General features: G+C 34.6%; 1 protein-coding gene across 2 annotated transcripts; it reads right to left on the bottom strand.

Moving 5' to 3' along the window:
* Window positions 1-2,933: 2,933 nt before the first annotated feature.
* Window positions 2,934-23,593, bottom strand: Rab6 (RAS oncogene family member Rab6). 2 transcript variants are annotated; one of them, XM_076120526.1, is made up of 6 exons: window positions 23,363-23,593; window positions 22,940-22,998; window positions 17,164-17,323; window positions 10,703-10,908; window positions 8,727-8,793; window positions 2,934-3,078 (listed from the first exon to the last, which is right to left on the bottom strand). In XM_076120526.1, the coding sequence occupies exons 1-6, from the start codon at window positions 23,430-23,432 to the stop codon at window positions 3,008-3,010; spliced, it is 633 nt and encodes a 210-aa protein (XP_075976641.1). In that variant the 5' UTR covers window positions 23,433-23,593; the 3' UTR covers window positions 2,934-3,007. The 2 variants fall into 2 exon arrangements, with proteins under 2 accessions (XP_075976641.1, XP_075976647.1); XM_076120532.1 differs by lacking the exon at window positions 2,934-3,078 and adding an exon at window positions 3,463-5,862 and having other exon boundaries at window positions 23,363-23,591.
* Window positions 23,594-23,799: the final 206 nt, after the last annotated feature.

The following is a 23,799-nucleotide window of genomic DNA, read 5'->3' as shown; positions in this document are numbered from 1 at the left end:
GATCTAAAATTATCTTAGGTATTTATATCTATTGCTTTATTAATGATATTAAAATTAACATGATATTTCACTAGTAACGTATAGCAACATTCACAAGTTAGCAGGCGCGTCATCGCGTCAGTGTCTCGACACACCTGTTCGGAATGTAAAAATTGAGCTCCAATTCATTAGTCGTATAATCGTCGGTCGCCTCTGGGCCTATCATACAAAAGTCGCATTTCTCTCTAGTTTACATATTGGGAATATATTAACAGCGCTTTTTACTATTTTAACAATTAGTGCCTATCTTCCGAAAAATAACGATAAAAATAACGTATCTTTTTTGAAATTAGTAAAATTGCAGCGTAAACCATTTAACATACTATATCTCTTGATATCTTGGAGATAGTGAAATCATTTCACGATTAACTAGCAATTGCTTAAGTTATTAACGCACTCAACGCCACTTGTCCCATAATATATGTATCATATGCATAAGAATATACAGGTCGAATATTTCCATTCCATTATTTTTAACCAATTCAATATATTGTTTAATGTTTCGCGTAGGTATAGTAAATAACAAAATTGGCAATAAAAACTAATCGTTTTTTATTCCACAAATGAACAATGTTCGTATGCAGACGCCGATATTGATAGCACAAAACTTCTTATCTGAACAAGGCGTTATTTTGGCTTCAAGAGAATATAATGTGCCATATGTTTACGTCAGCAATTATATTTCACTAAAACATATAGAACTAAGAATACTGAAAGGTTCACTAGTTTTGCTTAAAAATAATATACAATAGCTTTATTCAAACATAATTTATAGTTGCTAAGTAATAACGTGGGTAGATCAAGCCGCACTAGGTGAGACATGTTGCCGGAACTTTCAGATCGTTTGTAGACACACAGAATATGTAGCAACAGTTGCAAAGACTTGTTGATATAGACAGAATTAATCAATCGCTATGATTACAAACGAGCAATGTCTACGTGTAATTAATAGTCTATGGAAAATTGTATGTGTCTATAATTATTTTCCTTTTAATACTCTTCTAGCCGATGCACGTCCCGTCACAATATGTTCGATTTTTAAATTTTCCATGTATGTTCATTATTACAAAAATATCAAATATTGCTTGCAAGTTTCCCTATTATCAATTGGCAAACAGAAAAGGTAATTACTTTAATATAATTAGTGGATATACGTTAAATGAAAAGAAATCTAAGCTATTGTCTGGAATTCTATGTAAATGTTAAAAGTAAGATGACTACGCAATAACAAGCATCTCGGTTATCTATCTATAAGCGAATAAGATATTAATGTATAATTTATTACTATTTATTTTTGACATGAGCGGATATTTACCCGCTGAGCACCTACATCCACTTTTGATGTTTTAGTTATAATGTATATTGGCAGTGAGAATACATATATGCAATTGAATACTTTTACGTGATTTGTTATCAAAACGCGGCAACAATAGTAGATTAAGAAGATGTCGAAAATACTTAAAAAACATTTTAATAAACAAATATAATAAACTATGTACATTCGAAATTAGACTTGGGTTTGGTGCAATTTTCACAAGTGATTCAATTTCACTGAGCCTTGTTATCAATAAGACATATGATTTGCAATGCGATAGCGAGTAAAATAGCTGTTCTGCACTAATGTCAAACAGTCTCTGTAAAAAATGAAAACGTTTATTAAAGTTAAAATAATGGTGGAAGACGATCTTAACGCACACCAACCTAATACAATAATTAAGTATGTCTATAAAATGCATCAACCGATGTCTAAGTATAGAAAATCAATTATTTTTAAAGTTTACTCTCATTATAATAATTTATCAAAAAAAGTTACTATCTATCTTATTATAGAAGAAATTACATTCACAGTGAAAATTGCCTCGAGCCCAATCACGCGAGGGCTAAACCAAGAACTTAAGTATTATAGCCCGCTGAGCCCGCCGTCTTTCTCGTCATACAAGGTTGATTTACAACAATCGACACTACCGCTACCCGCCACCTCACCATCCTCGTCGCAGTCACCGACAAGCGACAACAACCCTCACAAAATCCTGTAGACTATCACTCTAACAAGTCAGTGTTCGTCGATGGTAGCAACATGGCCGCGATACTCGTGCAACTAACTACGTGTTGCCGTCAGCTGCGATGCGTGGTTCACAGTCAGCCGCAGGTCTCACTAAATAATTACCAAAATGTTTCCACATCTATTCGTTGCTACGTCAGCGTTCCTAATTTGTAATAATTTCATACATCGTGACAAAGTCACTTTCCGGAACTGAAAAATGTTATTTTCTTAGCACGGATCTCAAAGCTACTGTATACATGTGAAAACATTTAACATGGTACATTATATTTCGTGAGTTCCTTATAAATAATAAAATGCACAACGCCGTCGAGTAAAGGAAAGCACAAGTTCAAGCCTCTCTGTACGTGCGATGAAACTAGCACTACTACAATGATCGATTAATAGTTCCAAAATTATTTTACAATAATGCCTAAAACACTTCGAAGCGAATATCTCAACTATATTATATCTAAGGATCGTGTCATGTTCGCATCAGCTTCTCGATTACAATAACGTTCAGTCGTGAATGTCACACATTCGATACAAGTATAAAAAAATAGAAATCAATACATCAATCAAGTACAGATATCGTTCAAAACAATACGAAAAGTTTTAATTTTGATTCGGTGATTACAAAAGTCTGAATGGGTCGATCGAGAGACTTGAATTACATACAATCGGATTCACAAACGGTTAAATCGGTTATTACAGTCAATACAATCAGTTCTCAACATAGCGTTCTTTCGTATTCAAAATATCCGTCGTTTTATAAAATCAGTACATAGGTAAAAATATAGAGTATCGACGAAGCTCGCGGAACGAACTCCGACGTATCGATACATGTTGTGCGTTGGAAGCGGTGCGGGGGACAGCTGGGGGCGCAGGGGGGCCGGGGGCGCCGGGGGCAGGGGCGGGGCGCGGCGCTCAGCACACGCAACCACTCTCGTTGCCCTCCTGCTCCGAGCCCATCGGCGACTGCGTCTGCAGATCCACCGCTACACACACGGGTTAAGGAATTGTTACACGTATTCTCTACCACAACACCACCTCACATTGTACGTATCCCGCACAAATACAGTTGCAAAACATTAAAGAAATTCCTAGTTTTTTCGTTCACCACGCTTGTTCCAGTACAATCAAATGATCCAATCTCTGAATCTAGATAACAATGCTATTTAGTAGAAAGCGTCTTGGAAAATTAACGGATTAGTTTTTGTTAAACAAAAAGAAGTGTATTTCAGTGATTGGATTACTAATAGACATCTCTGCATTTTTTTATTTAAAGAAAAAGCTATGCTGAACCTTCCTTGTGGTACGACCCGATCTCGACATGGAGTCGTATTTTTTTCTGAATTAGGGAAATACAATAATAAACGTAATAGTGTTTTAAATATTTTATTCAAAATAAATCAGCGTGATATGATGGATATTTACAATTTCAAGACAAAACAACTGATGGCGGCTGCTCGTAACACAAGGCACAGATAACACAGCGGCCGCCTTCCCAACACTTATATTTCACGCGGTTTATTGCGTAACTCAGTATTAGATAATGCAAAATTTAAAATGTTATGTGACTCAATGTGTTTTAAACAGTTCTCTTCTGTAGTAGGTATTATAACTTTTATAAAAATATATATTATCATAGGACTATTTATCTTTACTATTTTTCTTATGTCAGATTATTTCAGAGTTTTGTTTTAATAAGGTACGTAACAACCGAATGAAATAAAGAGAGGAAACGTTTGTAGTCTACAATGCGATGGCTTTTAAACAGATATGTAAATGAGTAAGGGCTCTCAGCTGATATTATATTCCTGTGAATAGTTAAACATCTATCATGTCGTTACGACAACAGATAATAATTGACATGTTGTATGTTACTCTGTATTAAAAAAAAGACTCCCGTTATAATTACTTTCATGTTTACACATTCACAGTATATTTTTACACATCAGCTCCATCAAAAAGTACAAAATTTATTGCACCTAAAATAAATTATAAAAATAATTTATAATAATAATTATAAATAAGCATTAAAGTTATTAAATATCCGTAACGAGGCCAAACATCTCTAGAAAATATTTATGTATATTGCTAAAATTGATTGATTATTATTTATTTCATTAACGAAGCATGTTGGAATGATACATTTATAAAATAGTGTTATATAAATCGATCTATATAACGTCAATATAGACACTTGAAAGCTAGCTGTGAAAATCTCACTAACATTGTTTTAGACAAAGAATTATGTTTTGCACTTAAGCACTAAGTAAATAAATAATACTAAATGTACAAGAGCCGCGCTGTCTCAACTCGTCTTATATGAATGATCTATCGACACCGGAACACCTAGCTCATGACATTCAAAATCACAGACGAATTACGATGTCGACAGATAAATATAAACATTATCAAAATGTCCATATACCAATGATTAGGAACCGTGGTTGAATAGTAAAGGTGAACGGTTGAGTGACATGGCGCGGCCGCGTGCTATGTACAAAATACAGAGCAGCTCTAACTTTCGTTAAATTAAATAAAACAGTGGCAACAGCGGTCACATTGAACGAGCACAGTACATACGATGCACGCTCAGTGTCACTCACTGTTATTGCGCACAACTCTTTAATAAACATATTAATTCTCTCTCAGTAACAATATTCACGTCATTTCTATATGTCGTATAAGATATTCTGCAAGCCTAGCATGCACTCTACACGAATTAAGTTGATACAGGGCTTGCAGTGTCAGTCTCACACGAACTTAAATATAAAACCTGCCTAGAATATAATATTCATAATCAAAGGGTTAAAATAATGTAGGAATCCATTTTTTATATCTCCGGCTAAAATTTCAACGAGATTTTTTATTGGCGTACGAAAGCATGACTGTAAAATCTTAGGGTAATAGTGAACACACTTAATATTGTACCCGGAACTGACACTAGACACTCGCGCATAACAGATATTAGTGGTCAATTTTAAACTAACATAGCGCAGAGAATGCCTCAAATAATTCCTACATAAGTACTCATTTTCCTAGTGCGGCTAATACATAGTGCTTTTGTGTAAATGCATAGTCAACATAGCACGTCACTGTTTTACGTAGACCTTTTATATCTTAGTGAGAGCTCACAACCACACGATAAAACAACAGTGAATCGTAGCATCGAGTTTTACTTAAAGTACACATATATGGCATTGTCAGCGAGTTATAAAGGATACTACAGATCACTGGAGGCCTAAATAAAACAGCTTCAGTCATATAAATATTATGCCTTAATTTGATTCAGTTTCAAACTACAGGTAGTACATTAAAATCTAATATCACTGTAGACACACACACAAAAGCACGCTAGCACGTATCAGATCGGTGCGTGCACGCCGTCGTCTACACATCACTACGTTCAAACTATCACGCGTGTCCTTGCCCCGTCTTTATGTGATGCAAAAACTTGAAATACATCTATAATAAATTAGTCGTTTTTTGAACTACAGAAACGCAGTGCGTTAGCACTTTGTCCGCACGTGGTGGAATCGAAATTTACTTTCACAATAAGTCACGTTGTTAAGTACTCTGAGGTAACTGAATATGGTAATAAGTGGCAGTATGACGTACGGGTGAAATAGAATGTGTGACGACAGCGCGCATGTAGGGCGTGGCCGACCGGTGCGGGGCGGGGCGGGGCGGAGCGGCGGGCTGCGCCTAGCACGCGCAACCGCTGTCGGGCTCCTTGTTGTCTCCGGGCGCCTGTCGCAGGATGACCTCGTGCACTGTACACATATCGCATTAAGGAAAATAAAACGACTACGATAAAGGGTAATTCAAAGCGAAGGAGGTATCGGTAAACCTGACCTAACAATCTAAATATACTTTGCGAGATCCTAATCCTATGAGATACTACTTCATCAATCATAATCATGAAATATCACCAACCGTTTATTAATTACTAGCATGTCGTTTGTTTTAAATTAACTTTGGCAGAGCTGTTGATAAAGCAATTCTCTTGCATATAGCATGCCTAATAACTCAAAACTGAATTAAAGTCCTAATGTATTGTTTACCGATACCGTCACAAGTCACAACGCCAACAATAAGACATTACGAGTATACTTAGAAACGATCGTAAGTATACGTCCACAAGTTTGTTCCAACATGCGTACCCGCATGCTTTTCTCTATAGTGTCATATGAAAATAACGTTATAAGCGCAAATTATAAATAAGCAAACAAAAAATAAAGCTTATTAGTGTGCTAAAATAAATAAATAATGAATATCTAGTACAGTCAGCAACATTTTCTCAATTGTAAACGGTTTCAAAGATAGCTTTACTTGATAGATTGGATACATTTATTATTAAGCTTTTGTCGAGTGATTGTCACACGCATTCAAAGTCACGGACAGAAGTTAGTTAGATAAATAAAAAAAAGGTTACAGACAAATCTATGATTAAAATTATTAGGTCTTACTTTAAAAACAATGATCAAGGTATTACATAAATGTAAAAACGTTATTGTTATAGCTTTTTCAAACAATATTACAATATACTATCTAAATAAAATAGTTATTAATATTAGATAGTTGCCGATATATTATATATAGACCACTTTTACTCACTGTAGATTATATTATTAAGTTAAACCTTTGTATAGTTGCCGACTGTACATATAAATTACTTGTATTTAATAAGCATGGATATGAAGCGATGTTATTTTGACAAACAGTCACATCACACGCGGTTTCCTTATACCGTTTTTACCTTAAACGCTTTATTAATAACATTGTTTTATTGTGACTATAGTATTTATAGATAAATATAGATATATGTTATGATACATTGATTATTTTATAAGGAAACCAAACGCAATATGTTTAATGTCAGTTCGAAACGAAATTTTGATAAGAAATTGAAGCCGCTTCTTTTCAGTCTAACAAGGAAACTAAGTTATAATTTCAAATTATTCAATATATTTAAATACTTCAATTTCAAAAGTACATGTGAGTAAATGTTATCACTAACTTGTTATAACCGGCGGTAAGTAACGCATGCCGAGATAGTTCAAATTGCAGGTCAACATAATGATGAAGCTAATAGTAGATTTTACTACCAGGTAGGTTTTAATAAATTTTGTACTTAACTCAAAACATAGATGGATGCTCCGTAATATTTGAACTGAATGTCTCCGTAACATTCAGTTCAAATATTACGGAGCATCCATCTATGTATTGTCGGCGTCAAAGGTTGCTTAACTTGCTGATCTTTTACTGATTGGCGAGTGATGTTTACATGAATTTAATATATAATATAGCATTGTGATAAGAAACAACCAAAATTTGACCGAATATCCGTTTTTTTGTCTTATGTAAGGCTTCTGCTTCCTTTATCAAAATTTCGTTTGGAAGTACACGTTTGTCACGAGCGATAGATACATAATACAAGACAGACATAATATTAGTAACGTTAAGTTTACTTACAACACAGGCGTTAGACGTTATTACAACCACCACCATCGCCGGGACACTCACTAGTAACCAATAAACGTTTAACGGTCTCGTGGAGAAACAGCTACGAATATACACGATATACTTTACAACCAGGTATTGAAAAAAGGCCTTTATCTAACTAACCACTTATAAAGTTATGTTTAAGAATATTTTTTATTAAACTTAATGTTTCAAATATTTTGTTTTTTAGGAAGGCAGCAGTGCACCTATGTCATAGACGTGTTTTACAGGAACTGTCTAGTTTATTAGTATTAGTGTCTATAAATGTTGCTGTAGTTTAGCTTGCTCATAACAAAAAAAAGGGGAAATTAAATTATTTAAAAGAGTCACGAGATGTATGGTAAAATTAATCAGCGCAAGGTTCGACGCTACAAATCAGGTCCATTTTCAAATGGTATCTTTCAAACAAAAAAGTCGTAGCTTATCCTCCACGATAAATTCAATTCAAAATAATTCCGCCAATGTATCAAATACCGATTAAAATAACATATTTATATTCTAGCAATTATGATTGTTGTACACACTAAATATATTACTTAAATACTTCATATGTGTGCGTGTATGAACGAGCGTGGCGCGTTTGAGTGTGTGAGTTAAAAAACAACGTTAGTTTCGTTTAATTTCCGTCAAGTTGGCGCTACCGTCGGAGCGGACCACAAATTCATCATTCTTATTTATTAGGTATGTATATTTTCATTCCTTTTAACATGGTGTCACTTGAACGCAAAACCCGTCTTTTTTGATGACGTACGTAATAATTTGTTATTTAACACTTTACTAAATAGGTAAGTTACTTTACTAGTCTTAACAGCATGTTGCCTTGTTATATCACCAGTCTAAAAAGCTCATTGTTTTAGCTAATTTATGCCAAAAGGAACATTACTTTACTAACCAGAGATAGACAAAAAGTTGTCGGGAGCATTAACAATTAATATGAAAACAATAATAATAAGAAAATCTCTATAACTGTTCCGGTGTGAAATATTTGGCAAAGGAAAAACAAAGTTGTGCGTTCAACGTCCAACGGCACATGCCCGCAAGCGTCCCATTCCATGCAAGTACAGTGTGACGTCACACGCCACGGTCCGCTCCGAGGCACGCGCTCGCCTTATGTAGTATGTGCAAAGGATACTGTCTTCCGGTGGCTTGTTCTCCGCAGAGTCCATGCCGGGCAACGCCGCCGCCACTCGTCGGAACAACTGCAATTATCATTTAAATTGTATTATTGTATGTGAATAAAAAATGCTGGTAAGACGTAGTGTAGTGGTTAAACGTTGATTTAGTAAGTTTAAACAAGTAATAGTGCGTGTATACCAGCAGTTTGTTACGAACCACTTTACAACATCTAAAGTTCTAAGAAAATAATAGCTTGAGTGAGTCAATTAAATATTTAAGACGTAGAAGAAGTGATGAAATATGTTACAATTGTCTAGATTAAATAAATTCTAATTAAGATAAATTCCTTACTTTTTACAAGATGTAGTGATACGTTACATATTTCATACTAGGCACATCATATCCAGCGCAATATATCGCTTCCCTGGATACTTTTAATCATTTTCAAAACACTTTTTCCTAAACTATTCCTAGCATTCGAACATTTGACAGAACGCAAGCCCACTGGGACAGCTTCTTAAAAAGCTCTTGATTAATTCTGCTGCTTAGTTTTTATGAAAGTGCTATGTAAATGCTCTTAAAATATTCGTTGACGTCAAAAGCACCTGGTATAAGGCTAGCACCTGTTGTTTTCTAACAGACTCGGCTAAGTTAATGACTGTTCTTCTCAACATGATTAAATAATCACTTGAGTCGTTAATACAACGGATGATCAAGCTGACTTTAATGCATTTACGCATTTGTTTGTTTTAATACTTAGTTAAACGTTTCATGAGACCCTATCAATATAAAATTATATTAAAATTTAAGATTAACTGATGATTTCAATCTATTGCTCAATATTTAACAGTTTTTTTTAATACTGTAATTTCATTTATCAAATAGTTTTTAGCTAAAAGATAAATCCAGGGCAGAGAATATGACCAATTTTACAGTTTCCTTCGTTCGAACTTTTGTTGTAAATAATTTAAAATTCCATAACGTTTTCTTTTAATAATAGGTAATAGCCAAGCCATCAAATAAATCAAACACCTATTTTTATTTAAGCCTATATGCCTTAATGCCTTCATAGAAAAAACGCATATACATACGAAAGCGATCAGGCACCTAGCCAGATACACACGCATATTGAACAATGACACAAAATTGAAACATTTTCCAATAAACTATTTTGACAAAAAGTCTAAAATAACCAAAAAAACTAGTAAATAGATTAGTCTAGCCACGTTTACAACAATCACAGTTTTCAACTGTACATTTTTGCAACGGCTGACTGACGCAACCAAGCAGTTGGGAAATTGGTCATCGATAAACCCAGTATTTTTTTGTGAATTTCAGGTTACATTTTTAAGGTTTTTACAGACAGAGTAAACTTTACGCGTAACTTTTTCATTGCTGACCATGGACCAAAAGTTCGCATTAATTCCCGTATCCTATTGGTATATCAAACATGCAACGCGAGAGTTTAAATTAAAAGTGATAGCAGGCTTTCAGCCCCAAGCTGACTAATTAGTGTTTGTTTAAAGACTTCGGATTTCTTCAAGAGCTTTTTCTCAGAACTCAAATTATGTCAGTAGTAGGTAATACAAGGTGGCAAATATTCGTAGTTTGTCCACGCCGTGTGACAGTCAAGGTGAGTGTTGATTTGTATGGCCTTTATTGATCCATCGTGATTACGTCATCACTAGACAGTAGACACTGTGGTACTTTCAAATACGGAGAAGTCCCTTTTTATGGGAAATAGATGATGAGCATGAGCTTTGTAAGTTACATAATATAAAAGTTATTTTAGAGGCGTGTCAAACGATTCCTAGGTAAGTTCAAATATAAAACTTATTTTTTTTCCAGTAACATTGAACCGTGGTTCCATGGTTACAATTATATTTTAAAGTGAGCAAAGTAAATCTTCCATTCATTTTGTAACTGAAGGCTGTAATTTTTTTAGGGACTACAAGGTAACATAACAAAGAGATTAGTTTAACAAAGTTGTACCTGTTTAACATTGTATCCAGCTTTAGCGCTGGTCTCGATGAACATGACGTTGAGCTCCTTGGCCTTGCGGTCGCCGTCCTCGGTGGACACCTGCCGCTTGTCCGACAGGTCGGTCTTGTTGCCCACCAGCATGATGATCACGTCGGAGCCGCGCTCCGTGCGCACGTCATCGATCCATTTCGATGTCTGGTGGAATGAGTTTGCGTCTGCAAGTTTCATAAAAAAACACATATTAGACATCTATTTAGTAAAATTGTGTCAATGTTATATCTAATTTAACTAGTTCTTCCCCATGAAAAGATTGCAGATTTAATTGTTATGCGGTATAATATGATTTTAGACTGTATTTTCTCTAATGGAAAAAGTAATTCTGGAGCTTAGAACGTTCATAATAACGATTTCTACAGTTTCCTTATATTCATAGCTAGGCGAAGAATAAAACGCTCATCAAATTTTCAACTTAACTATTTCGGTAAATCGTCTGCAATAAATAAAGCCAAGGATACGAAACCTTCAAAGGTAGCTATTAGCCTTCGAGTTAAAGCTACAAGTACACAATAGCTGAATGAGCCTTGATAGAACGACTGCCGAAGATATAGGTATCTACGTAACCTTCATATTGTTGTATTAATTTAATAAAGAAATTGCAGTTTTCGTAATGAACCACTAATTAAAACCAACCTCAAAGGATACTGTAATATACACAAAAAGGCATTTAGGGTTTCTAATTAAATAGATTCTTCATGTTTATCACGCTACAGCGTTATTAACAATTAATATTCTTGTACAACAAAGGCAATGATTACTTCTTTTTCTCAAAAATACATTTATATTGCAATAACAAACAATCAAGTACCATTTGCCTAGTTAAATACATAATAAGAAACAGACGCATGAGTACTAAGTACAATGAATAAATATAACTAAAATATTTGAAAGATTACGATTTCTCGTAACTTACATCCCACATTACATACTCCACCAATTTCTTAAGAAGCCTTATAAGTAGTTGGTAATATAGTGATCAACGCGAACAAAGAAGGCGCGGCAATAGATTATTATGAACACATTCGCCGTGTGAGTAGGCGGGTACATGTTCTCACAACACAAGTTCGCACGCACATATACTAGCTACAGAACAAATCATTAGCTGTATAGTAGTTGAACCATTATACACTATACACTATAGTTGAAGGTCCCCGCTGGTTACTGACCTCAGTGCCGGAACATCACCGTAAAATCATTCAACGCGTTGTTTATACATGCGAAAAAGTGCGTAAACGCAGTTCCTTACTCTTTATCGCCTACGTCCAACGAGTTTACGAGCAATTAGACGTCTTTATCGCTTTATCTAGACTTCGTTCTCGTTAAATCTTTGTAATAATCCACGAGCTTTGTTTTCATGATCAAAGTTAGGAACTATATTTAGGAATTTGTTGAGACAATAGAAAAGTTGGCAACGGAGTTCGTATAGAAGAGTTTTAAGCACTGCTATAGAAATTTTGTTTATGAAACTATGCGGGCGATGTTAAGTTTAAAAACCGTGTGTTTTACAAGAACCTTAAATATTTAACTGAAAAATCCGCAACCCATTAAGCTAAAGCAAAAACGTGGTGGACACACTACTCAACATCTCATTTTACGAACAACCTTCACCCAGATACCTCTTGAGTAAAATTGATAGAGGTCGTACCACTAATAAGGCGCGCCCTCAGTCTCCTTAGAAATGTAAAATGGCTCTCCGCAAGATAAAATTCTGGATCGTCCTTTTCGGTAGCCCAGTCGCACGTGCCACTCTGAATACCAACTATCCGTGGCGGTATTTTAAAAGCGGTCAAGTTCGTATATCTACGCACATTTAGTTCGATTACAATCGCACCGGCAAACGTGAGAGATAATGAAACGTTCGTATATTAGACCTTGTCTATAATAGGACAATAAAAACGATTTATATAAAATCTCTTTATCACAGCTACTTCATATTTTGATATTATTTGTAAATTAACAATTTAGAATAATAAAATATGGCTTTTGCCAGCAGTTTATCTCTTCTTGGTTTGAAAAACCAGGCTTTGTCTCTCCCCGAGTTATAAACGACGGTGGCTGATACCAATTTACATCTTAATCGGTTCAGCAGTTTAGTTTAGTAAATGCGTAAGCAGACAGACTGGGTTAATACCTATGACATTTATGATAATTGTATGGATGAAGCAACACGGGTTTCACGATACTTTAACCAATATGATACACGCATTATAACAGGTCATTATCAATTTACAGTTATCCTCAACACAAGCATACAATACAATATTTACCAGAACATTAATCCATTGCTAATTTACCATACAATGTAGCCAATCACCGGCAGCGAAATTAAAGAATCTACTATTAACGAAACACATTTCCTTAATGACCAATCAGCTTTTACAATAAACAGTCTTTAAAGTTTTATGGGACTGGGTATCTTTTTGAGGTCGGCAATCGATATTTTAAAATATACTCTTATACTAATATGATGGGGGAGTCAATTCTTTGTAACGCCCTAACCAGAATACAACAATACCTATTTCAGACCGAAAAATCTAAGAAAACTTTGTCCTGGAGTGCTGTAGGCTGCTTTTTCCCCTTAATTCAATAGAAGTTATATCGTCTCATGGCTACTTATCAAAGTTCTCAATAATCACGATAAAAAGTAAAAAAATATAAGTCTATACTAGAAATTTCAATTAAATTTATCCATTGTTGTGTTTAATTGAAATCTGTTTAACTTTTTCTTATGATGAGGCAACATGCCGCCGGGCAAAATTATAAAAAAGACAATTTACATTCCGTTGGTTATTTCTCAAGCATCATTGTTGTGTCCGGTGTAATACGTAGATAAAACCATTGTATCATACATTACTTGTTTATTATTCAACGCATGCTCTTTAACTTGCCTAGGAAATTATATTATGAATAATTTAATACAGAAAGAATAACTCGAGTTAGGAAATATGTTATGTAAGAAACGGCTTCGAAACAGTACTATTGTCGGCACAGAAATGTTAAGTGCAAATAAAATCTAGTTCTAGTATAGTACAGTACCTCATGGTCAGTCAAGACCTATGACACTTGCACTGACATTGAATGAATTATTTCAAAATTGCTATTTTAGAGATATTGATAAAAAACCGTTTTCAATTTCCTAACGTGAACAAATTATCGCCTACCGCAGCTTAGTTGCTAAGACTCTTTTTTAAATACTTAAATGTTGTTGCCAACTACTACTATCTCCTTAATGAAAGCGGCCGAATGTTATTTTCACCTATCTAAATACTTTCATTATCTTTTACATTTTTGATGATAAAGAACCCGTTTGATGATTTAATCAATAATTTTACCTTTAAGCCCCAGTCCACGCAGTATCCCTTTAGTACACTCCCTTAGTTTTAAATCTCTCTGAATATAATCACGGAACTTGTCAGTTCCACAACTGTATCGATACAATTTCAAGTTTACGATTAATCCAATTGCAATAACCTTACGTTTTTACGATACCAGTATGTACAATTATGTATATTCTGAACCTTGATCAATACGAAACTATTTTGCGATCGTACTGTAATTTTCAATCGATTGTAGGGCAACGAAGAACTCTGAGTACAACAATGCTCTGTCTACCATATAACACGAATATGTATGACGATATCAAATGTGAGTTATGGAGCTAATTCTAGTTTGATGTGTTTGTTTCTTCAGAAAGCAAATATATCATTAAAGCATCCTACTTTATCAGTAAATAGTAATGGAAAAGAGGTTATCAAATGCCTATTTTGCAACAACACATAATTCAGTGTAATGTGTTCATCTATCGTCTGGTTAAAAAAAGCCCTTTATTTTATCTGGGTGTTCAAACAAAGGACATTACAGTACAGTTGGCTCCAATATATCATGTAGACATATAGAGCCTGGGCCAAGGTCCGGCGCCCACCCCGCATGGAGCAAATATTTGTCACAGACAGACACACCCCTCGTCACAAATATTGGCCTTCACACCCAGACATAAAGTCTATATTTGCTTGCGCACATCTCGCGGTTGATTGATTTAATTAAAGATTTCAAATTGTTTTGTGACCGCTACGGAATTTGAATGTTAGCTATGTCAGTTGTCACGCGTATGATTTAAACCTCGCACTGAACATATACAGTTAATACCATAAACTTTTCAATTTATGAGTTCAATACATTTTACGACTGCAGCTAAAACATAAAAATGTAATTCAGTAAAGAAAATTACTTGACACTCTTCCAGTAGAACGTTTTTGCCAAAATTCTACATTGGATCAATAATTGTAGTGGATTTCGTTCAGCAACCATCCAACGAGTGGAGTTTAAATTCCGAGCCTAGCAATAAAGCATCCCCTAAAATCAAACAGCAGATGTAGGAGAGGCAAAATCAATGTTGTACTGTAGTAACCTCAGCGCTGACCGCGGCCATTGGCACTTGGCACACTTTCAGTGTCTGAAGTACACTGAACGTGCACTCGCTGTAATCGCGTCTATTCATTTCCCGGTTGCTTAAAACATTTTATGAAACGCACTGAAATACTGTACACAATGTAAGACGATGCAATAGTATAGTGCTGTGAATTATACGTCTTGTGGTTTGAAATGTATGCTAAATGTCAATGTCAAGTGTATGTTGTTGTCTACATGCTGTTATGAGTCAGTTATCTTGTACACGGGGTAATTAGTCGTGGTTAACTGTAAGATTGAGTTACGATACAATGTTCCGCTATAATGGGTGTTTGATGTAACATAGATAAGATTTCTAACATACAAACTATATAATCAACTAATTGAATCAAAGAGACTTTCCTTTTTATCACGATATATCTGGAGCCTTGTAGCGGACTGGTCATCACATCATCACGTAACGTATCAATTTAAGTCGATTAACTCACACTACAAAATGACGTATGACGCGAACAAACTAATGAATACAAACTGAGTTCATTTTATAAGTTCACATAAGATAGGTCACGAATTTTATCATGTTCGGTATCTGTTGGACCAAGTGTCGATGTTTAATTAATGACCCTTATTTATACAAGACTCGTGCTAAAGTGGATACTGTGTGGAGCTTGCGACTGCTAAGAATAAATATGGATACACCCATGTGTAAATATAGAAAAACTTCTATCGGAATAGCAAGTAATGTCAGATTGACCTAAAATTGTTTTATTATCGTACAATAGGGTTTAGAAGAGGCAGAATTTAAGGCTCCATAGCAACGACAGTGGGACTGCATTCTAGCTTTGAAGCAAGCCAATTTAAAGAACTTATAAGCGCGGTACTCATAGGCAACAAACATATTGGTTAAAGTAAACCTTGTACATATGTATAAAATACATAAAAGTATAATAGAGTTATTTTTTGAGCCGCGAGCGAGACCCCGGGGCCTGAGATATCGTTACCTCGGGATTCAATCCTCGTAATACGGTTGGACGGGAGCGATATTTTATGTACTTTAAGTTCTACAACAAAGTTCTGTATTCAGACGTTTTTTTGTGCTACCAAGTTCTCTAATATAAGGATTAACTGAGCAAACCGTATTAAATCTTGGTTACAAGTATATGTTGCTAGTTAAATTAAATGGGATAAAAAGAATGACCCTTCGATGTTCTTGGAAATCGTTACCTCTTAACATGGTGAGAACCATTACGTAATGTATACTTTTGATTCATCCCACCTATAAGCACTGATAGGCTTAACAATCATTAACAAATCCAAAACGCAGCAAACGTTAATGTGTTGAACTTTTTTTTCCTTATGGTAGATGTCCATACTATTGCATTTAAATAAAACGATGAGGTTGCTCCATTAGTAGGAACCATGTAAGTATATCGGCAGTACTCGCTGACTCGGTATTAAATCGTATAAAGTTTATGAGGCACGAGGCAGACGGCGTTCATAGCCGCACCACCACTATCGAATTTTGCCGAGCAGCAGACTACGCTATTGGCAGTATAATCTTCATTGGATAATTTTATGTCATGCTGCATCACACCCGAAACACATGCCTACTTTTAAAAGACGAAATAGTTCCGTTCCCCCCTGTTTTTCTACACCTATATCCAGTTTTCTTATATTTCGAAAGCAACAGTACATGTTTCGAGTTTTCAAAACCTCCTAATCACAAAGTCCTAATGCGGAGTCTGGCGACGAATGCGGTAGAACGCTAGACAGTATTATTGATAAAGTTTCATACATACGTTGCTCACTTACATTCTTCTGTGTGTCAAATCAGTCAACACCAGAAGATATATGCAATTATAATTGATATATCCCGCGGACACGCGTATTCCTTATTTTTACGCCTTTCGTTGCCGCAGAGACATTTTAGCCAAATCCAGAGAGACTGAATATTGACGTTAAAGTCTGATGAAAATTCTAGGTAGAAAAAAAACGAATATACTTACTGGTAATATCGTAAACGACTACAGCGACGGTGGAGTCTCTGATGTACGAGGGGATGAGGGATCGGAACCGCTCCTGACCCGCCGTGTCCCACAGCTGCAGCCGCACCGTGCGGTCCTCCAGGTACATGGTCTTCGACAAAAAGTCGATACCGATTGTTGCCTAGTAGACAAAAATACTCATTAACATTTTGGACTACTGACAAAATATACAGAGTTAAGTAAATAAGACATTAATAGTATAACCATACGCCATCTAAAGTAACCAAGTGAAGTATCGTTACGAAAGTTAAACAAAAGGTTTTTTGTTTTCAAAACGTAAATGTAGAAAAAATAACATTTAATTATTTTTCTGAATAAGGCTGACATAGTTCTACTTATTTTGTTTGAAAATCTTGCTTTTCAAAGCATATACATATAGCACGCATTAATTGAATAAGATTTATATGAATGCGTTCAAAGAAAGATTTGCCATCCTTTGTACAGTTGTGACACCCATTGTTTCAATACATCTGTTCTGAATAATGTAACAATATTCTGTACATAACAACAGTTTATAAAAACATATTATTTTCTACTTTATAGTCTCTCATATACTAATTACTGTTAAAAGGCACGACTTAATATATTTTTATGAACTTGTAATAGGAAGTTACACTTGTATAACTGTGAGTGAATAGTGATTTTAAGGTCGAAATCAGGAAGGCTATCAAATATATCGTATTTTAATTTAATTAAATAAATATTGCAAGGCCATTTCACAGCGGCACGTAAATACTAATTACATTATTTCTCCTACTATATTATAGCTTGATCAAAATAAAGAAAATTGTTATTGATAAGAATCCAAATTAGCTGTTTCGAAGGTTTTGCGATTTAAATGTAAATACAACTAATTTGTACGTAATTTATAATCAAATCACGATCTCCCCGCCCTGTCTCACCGGAGCCTGAATACCTGCTCCGATCATCTTGCCCAATTGGGCATATAATTTTATTAACGCCCGCTTGATTGGTCGGGAGATTAATTAAGGAGGTGTTACATAGATTTAACTATAGCAGTCTTTAAAACCGATCTTTGAAGAATATGGAAATTGAAATCTTAATCTACCTCACATCTACCAATATACTTGCAAAAATCTAAGTTTTCATAATTCTATTATTATGCAAAATTTGGTATCACCTTTTTTGAAGTCCGTAAAAAAATTACTTGACTTTTAACTAACATATTGTGTTTAAGCAATTATATTGTTCGGCAGCATTTCAACTATTGATTTGTTCGAAAGTTGAGTATGATTCTACGTCAATGAGCATTATCCATTTTTTGCAACAGGTCATAATAATTATACAACACGAAGGACCCTAGGTGTGAAGCAGACCGCATAAGAAACTCAATCCTGCGGTGTAATACAATTGTTAATGAAGGTTATAAATATACATTAGGGCGCCATTTACCTTGTCTGGGTCACAGGATAGTCTGGCGAAATATACAGAATCCAACTATAGAGCTGGTCGAGATGCATGCTACCAACAAACTACTATTGGCATATTTATTCGTGAATATAAATGTTTTTTTAACGAAACAGAGCGATTTTTCGATAAATATATTTTCGACTTACATGGTAGTTCGGAAACCTATCCAAGTATGAGACAGAAAACGCCAAGAATTTTCGTTGTACAATATCCCGTTCATCCAATATGTCAAGGCAGGATAAGGAATTAATATTTAATTTAATAGCTGTCAGAACGAGTCCGAACGTCTTCCCCGGAGAATAGACGCTGGCGTAACTTGCTGTACAGGTGAACAAACTTGAACAAAATGTAATAAGGTCGACTCTATTGGCATTTGCTAGACATGATTGAAGTCCCCGGCCAACGCTGGTCTTTTCTTTCACTCATTGCTTTTGTACTTAGTCTGTAGATTACTTTGATCAACATGCAAGCCGCGTTAAATGTCATAATGAGAATAACAAACGCCGTACAATGCAGTTACGTCATCTATATTAGAGGATATTGGCCTGATATATTTTACACGGTAATATTTACCTGTTTGCAAATATGAAAACGATTTAATTTTCTTTCCCCGTTTGTATTTTTGTAATATGTGCCTAACGACATCGTTTGAGATAAAACAAATCAAAAAAATTAAATGACTAATAACTGAAAGGCTTGAATCGCATTATCTCATTCCCAACTACGAATTACTATTGGCCTGTTTGTGTTATAGTAAAGTTACAGAATACTGTGGATCCAACTGAAGCAGAGGTAATAAAGATTAATATTTAATGGACCCGTCGATTACTCCCGACCAATTTACGTAAGAACAACCGAAACACAATCATATTTCCGTCTGTGTGTCAGCAAAAGTAAATGTTCAACGCATGGTTGATTCGAGACAACTTTTACTGATAAAAAATGGCCAAAAAAGCATTATAAAAGGTATGTTTGATGAGCGAAATGTTCCTACTGACACCAATAATAGTGGTAAAGTATGTCAGTTAATGTTGATTTATTTATTGGTAGTTGTTTTGACTGCTGATTCATACGCAGGTGTAGTTAGACTTAGCAAATGAGGCTTAAGATGAATTAAGTATTATTGATGACTTACAGACAGCAGTCTTTCGTGTTATTTGTCATTTTTATTGGCTATACAGTAGACTACGCATTCTTAAATTACGAACTCACTGGCCACGACTACAATATTCTTCTAGAATTCCAATGGGTTCTGATTTAAAGTACGAAAATCTTATTGGTTATTTTATTACGAAATTGATGAAGTTGGCATGAAAGCCAACGAAAGCTCCAAAATTTTGTATTCAACGAATGAAACCGAAAATATTATAGCACTACGATGACCGCCAGGTCTGCTAGTTCGTAATATGTCATAATCCATTTAAAACACCAAGTTCCGTTCATATGTATTAATCAATACTGTCTGCCTAAGGAACACTTTTTGCTTTAAACAAAGCGGTATCCTTACTTTTTACAAGTATTTCAATTTTCATAATAATTCTACTTTAATAAAAAAACACACACCGTGTGTTTATAAATCAAACTATCGTAAAACAACTTTTCCAAATGGGGAGGATATTTCATTGATTTACCTCGGCTTTCCTGTTTATGATATGTTCATATTAATTAACAACATGTATTTAAATAGAATTATATAGTTTACACTGATACACAATCAGTTTTATAGGCTTTGTTAATGGTAGAGTACCTACAACACAATATGATGGCACCTTTTGTCATTTGTTTTATTTCTGTAAAGCCGGGACCAGACGAGTGTAACGTGAATTCTTACATGAAATGTTGAGGTAGTACATCTAGAGCACCCATTCGAATAGCACCTACCCTAATCCACGAAAAGAACATGTCAAATATAGGTGAGTAAGGCTAGCCTCTATTCAAACGCGTGCTCTAGATGGACTACCTCGCGATGTTCACAGTGCCGTCCACACGTAGAATTCACGTAACATTACACTTTACACACGTCTGGATCCGGCTTAATATGACTAGATCCTGCAGTGAACTATTGTTAAACAAAAGCGAGAGCAGTAGGTATCATACAATTTTTGACCACACTGTATATGATAAATTAATTATTTTATTCACGCGATCAAAGTTATCGGAAGCGGAAAATACATAAAAATGCATGCTTAATTAATTCAAGGCACTGCCAATCTATTGTTTAAGTCAAGTTACTTCTTTATTCTAAACAACTTTGTTCTTATCTTCCCACTATGAGAGGGATAGGAATCTAGGCTTGAGTTTAATACTTAGTCTGTGTGTAGTTAAAGAAAGAACAGTAAGCATTATTAGTAATGAACTTTGAGTAAGCAATAATACTTTTATAATGGATATGAATGTAGCAAGGGAAGTTTGTAAGGATCATACCAAGTGGGGTTTATATCATCTCTACCAACCCCTATGGGAACAAGATGTGATTTTGAGTTTATATGTATATAACTTTGAATAATTTTTAATTAGCTTCTGAAATATTGACTATGTAAAAGTAATAACATAGCACACATAACATTAACAGTAGGGTTTTAATGTCTATTTTATCTGAATATCCCCACTTCAAAAAACCTATGACCAGGCCTAAAAAAATATCTAAGTACACTCAAACAAATTGTTCATGACTTCATAAGCAATTATTTCTAATCATGATTAAACTATAGTTTTTGACATCAATACTATCACTTAATTATACTTATATGTTACAGATAGTACCTAGAACTGATAACAGTATCAAACTTTATGATCAAACCACACCGGAACATATATAGATTATATTGTTATTATTTCACAAACAACTTTTTCAACTTAAATGATATTTAGGCTTTCATTTTCCTTTAGATAAGAGATACTACTACAAATAATAATAAAACAATACAACCACTTACTTTTTCATGATTTAGTGTTTTTTGAAAAGGGTGGTTCTACTTTAAAGAACTTATAAAGATGACTCAATCAGATAATGATTATATTAAGTATAAAACTATGAATCACACCAGTAATTATTACAGCTACTAAATAATAAGAATGTTTACATCATACAAGAAAACTAATAGTTTGGCAGATTTGACATATTTTACTCCTCCAAAGGCTTTTATTGTTTTTTATAGTTATCAACAGCTGACTATTTATAAGTATTAAAACCAGCTGCCTTATCAATTAAGGTTGATTTGTTTATAATGGATAATAAAAGGGTAAGTATAAATCAAGTCAGATTAGAGACTTGACAAGTTGGTCATAAATATAATCTTGTTATTTTTATACATTTGTATAGATACTAATTCAAGCCAAACTTTTGCTTGACAATAATAATGATTAAATGACCACTTTTTTGGTCTATTATTAAAACTACTTGTATAATCTAACAATTGACTGCTTAGTTAAATGAAAAAAAAAATAACCAAGTGTTAAAGTATCTAAACTACTCTGCCTCAGTTTGTTTATTCTATATAATAATGTTATTTAATAATGATTCTTTAAATTAGTAAATTTAATTGCATAATCTATAAAAATTGCATGTGACTATATTTGTAAACTAAACCAGTTAACCAGCCAGCTTACCATTTATGGAAGTGCTGTGTAATAAAATCAGCAGCGTTTTCTTTTGATACAAGTAACAAATTTATAAAAAAATCAAGTGATGGTTAAATGTGGCATACATTCCCTAAGATTATGCACTTTCTCAATATAGTTTGTGTGTATTCGCCACTTTGGTACTATCACCATTTAAAAAATATTAATAATGATTATATCTGTGTGGTTTCTGATGTAAGTGTATTACTTTATAATTTTTCTATTGTTTAAAACACATAAAAATGTTAGGAGTTTTGTGTGAACATAATGCAGAGAAACAATTCAATTGCAGGCTAAGTAACAACACAACTGGATTGCTGTCTAGCATGATTTCCAAATACATTTCATTGTTAATCAGTGTTGCAGAACATTCAATACTCTCATATTGAAAGAATTATTGTACCTCATATTGTAACAAATATTTTTGGTGTTGCCTGCAAATACTTTCAGTTTTGAGCTCAGTCACTTTCATTGCACTTCTCATTTAGAGCAAAAATTATGACTATTACCTTGCTCAGATGTTATGCTGATACAACACTGTGTTCAACATATACATATTCATGAGGTTAAGTGACTAACCAGTGATGTAATTCATAACTGGACACACACCACACATAATTGCTATAAGATTTCAATCAGAATACTCTCAAGCTAGCATAACTGTCAAAGAAACATGATGACTCACCTGATAAGTGTTGTCAAAGCTATCATACATGAACCTAGTGATGAGCGATGTCTTTCCCACTGAAAAAAATACAAGTCTTCGTGTCAGTATTTCTCCTCATTACTATAGGTCGAGTCTAATCAAGTAACATTATTGATAACGGCAGATACGCGTGAGAACATTGTATAGAAGCGGTTCAACGCTCACAATGTACTCGGAGAGTGTAACCTACATCTCAGCTAGTAATTCGGCACAGACGCGGCAGACGTAGCTGCAGAGTATTGACACTTTATCCGCGGATAAAACCCGCAACTTGCGCCTCCCTACCCCTATGTAGGTCAGTAATTCGATAAAGTCTAGACGAATCTATACTTACATATCGTAAATTCAAAACTATATATTAAAAATGTACGACGGAGGGGCGATAATTCGCCCTCAACTCACCACTTTGTTCCCCTAGGAAAACGAGCTTGAACTTGCGTAAAGGATTACCGAATTCACCCGAGGCGGACATCGTGATTGTGTAAATTAGTTCGCTAAACTATAATTTCACAGTAATTCTTATCACAGAAAACTACATGAACAATGACAGTTCGAGCCACTGAGCCACTCCTGCAGCACACACACGAGCGCAGCGCCGCCACGTTACGGCAGACTGACGGTGCGACGCGCAAGCCAACTCAGCAAAATTATTATGAAATAGAAAAGAACTAACGTATTTAAAAAATCTATATCCTTTGAAAGCAGCACATTTAGAACAAAAATATTTATAACAGATTCTTATTAAATGAGTTATAGTAATATTTAAAAGTAGTATGAATATAACTTATCATTAGTTTCCGAACGAATCTGTTGTCAATAGTGCGCCTAGAGAGGGGACA

The sequence above is a fragment of the Anticarsia gemmatalis genome, chromosome 1 (assembly GCF_050436995.1).
Source record: "Anticarsia gemmatalis isolate Benzon Research Colony breed Stoneville strain chromosome 1, ilAntGemm2 primary, whole genome shotgun sequence".
NCBI lineage: Eukaryota > Metazoa > Arthropoda > Insecta > Lepidoptera > Erebidae > Anticarsia > Anticarsia gemmatalis.
This window is presented reverse-complemented; position numbering and strand designations above follow the sequence as displayed.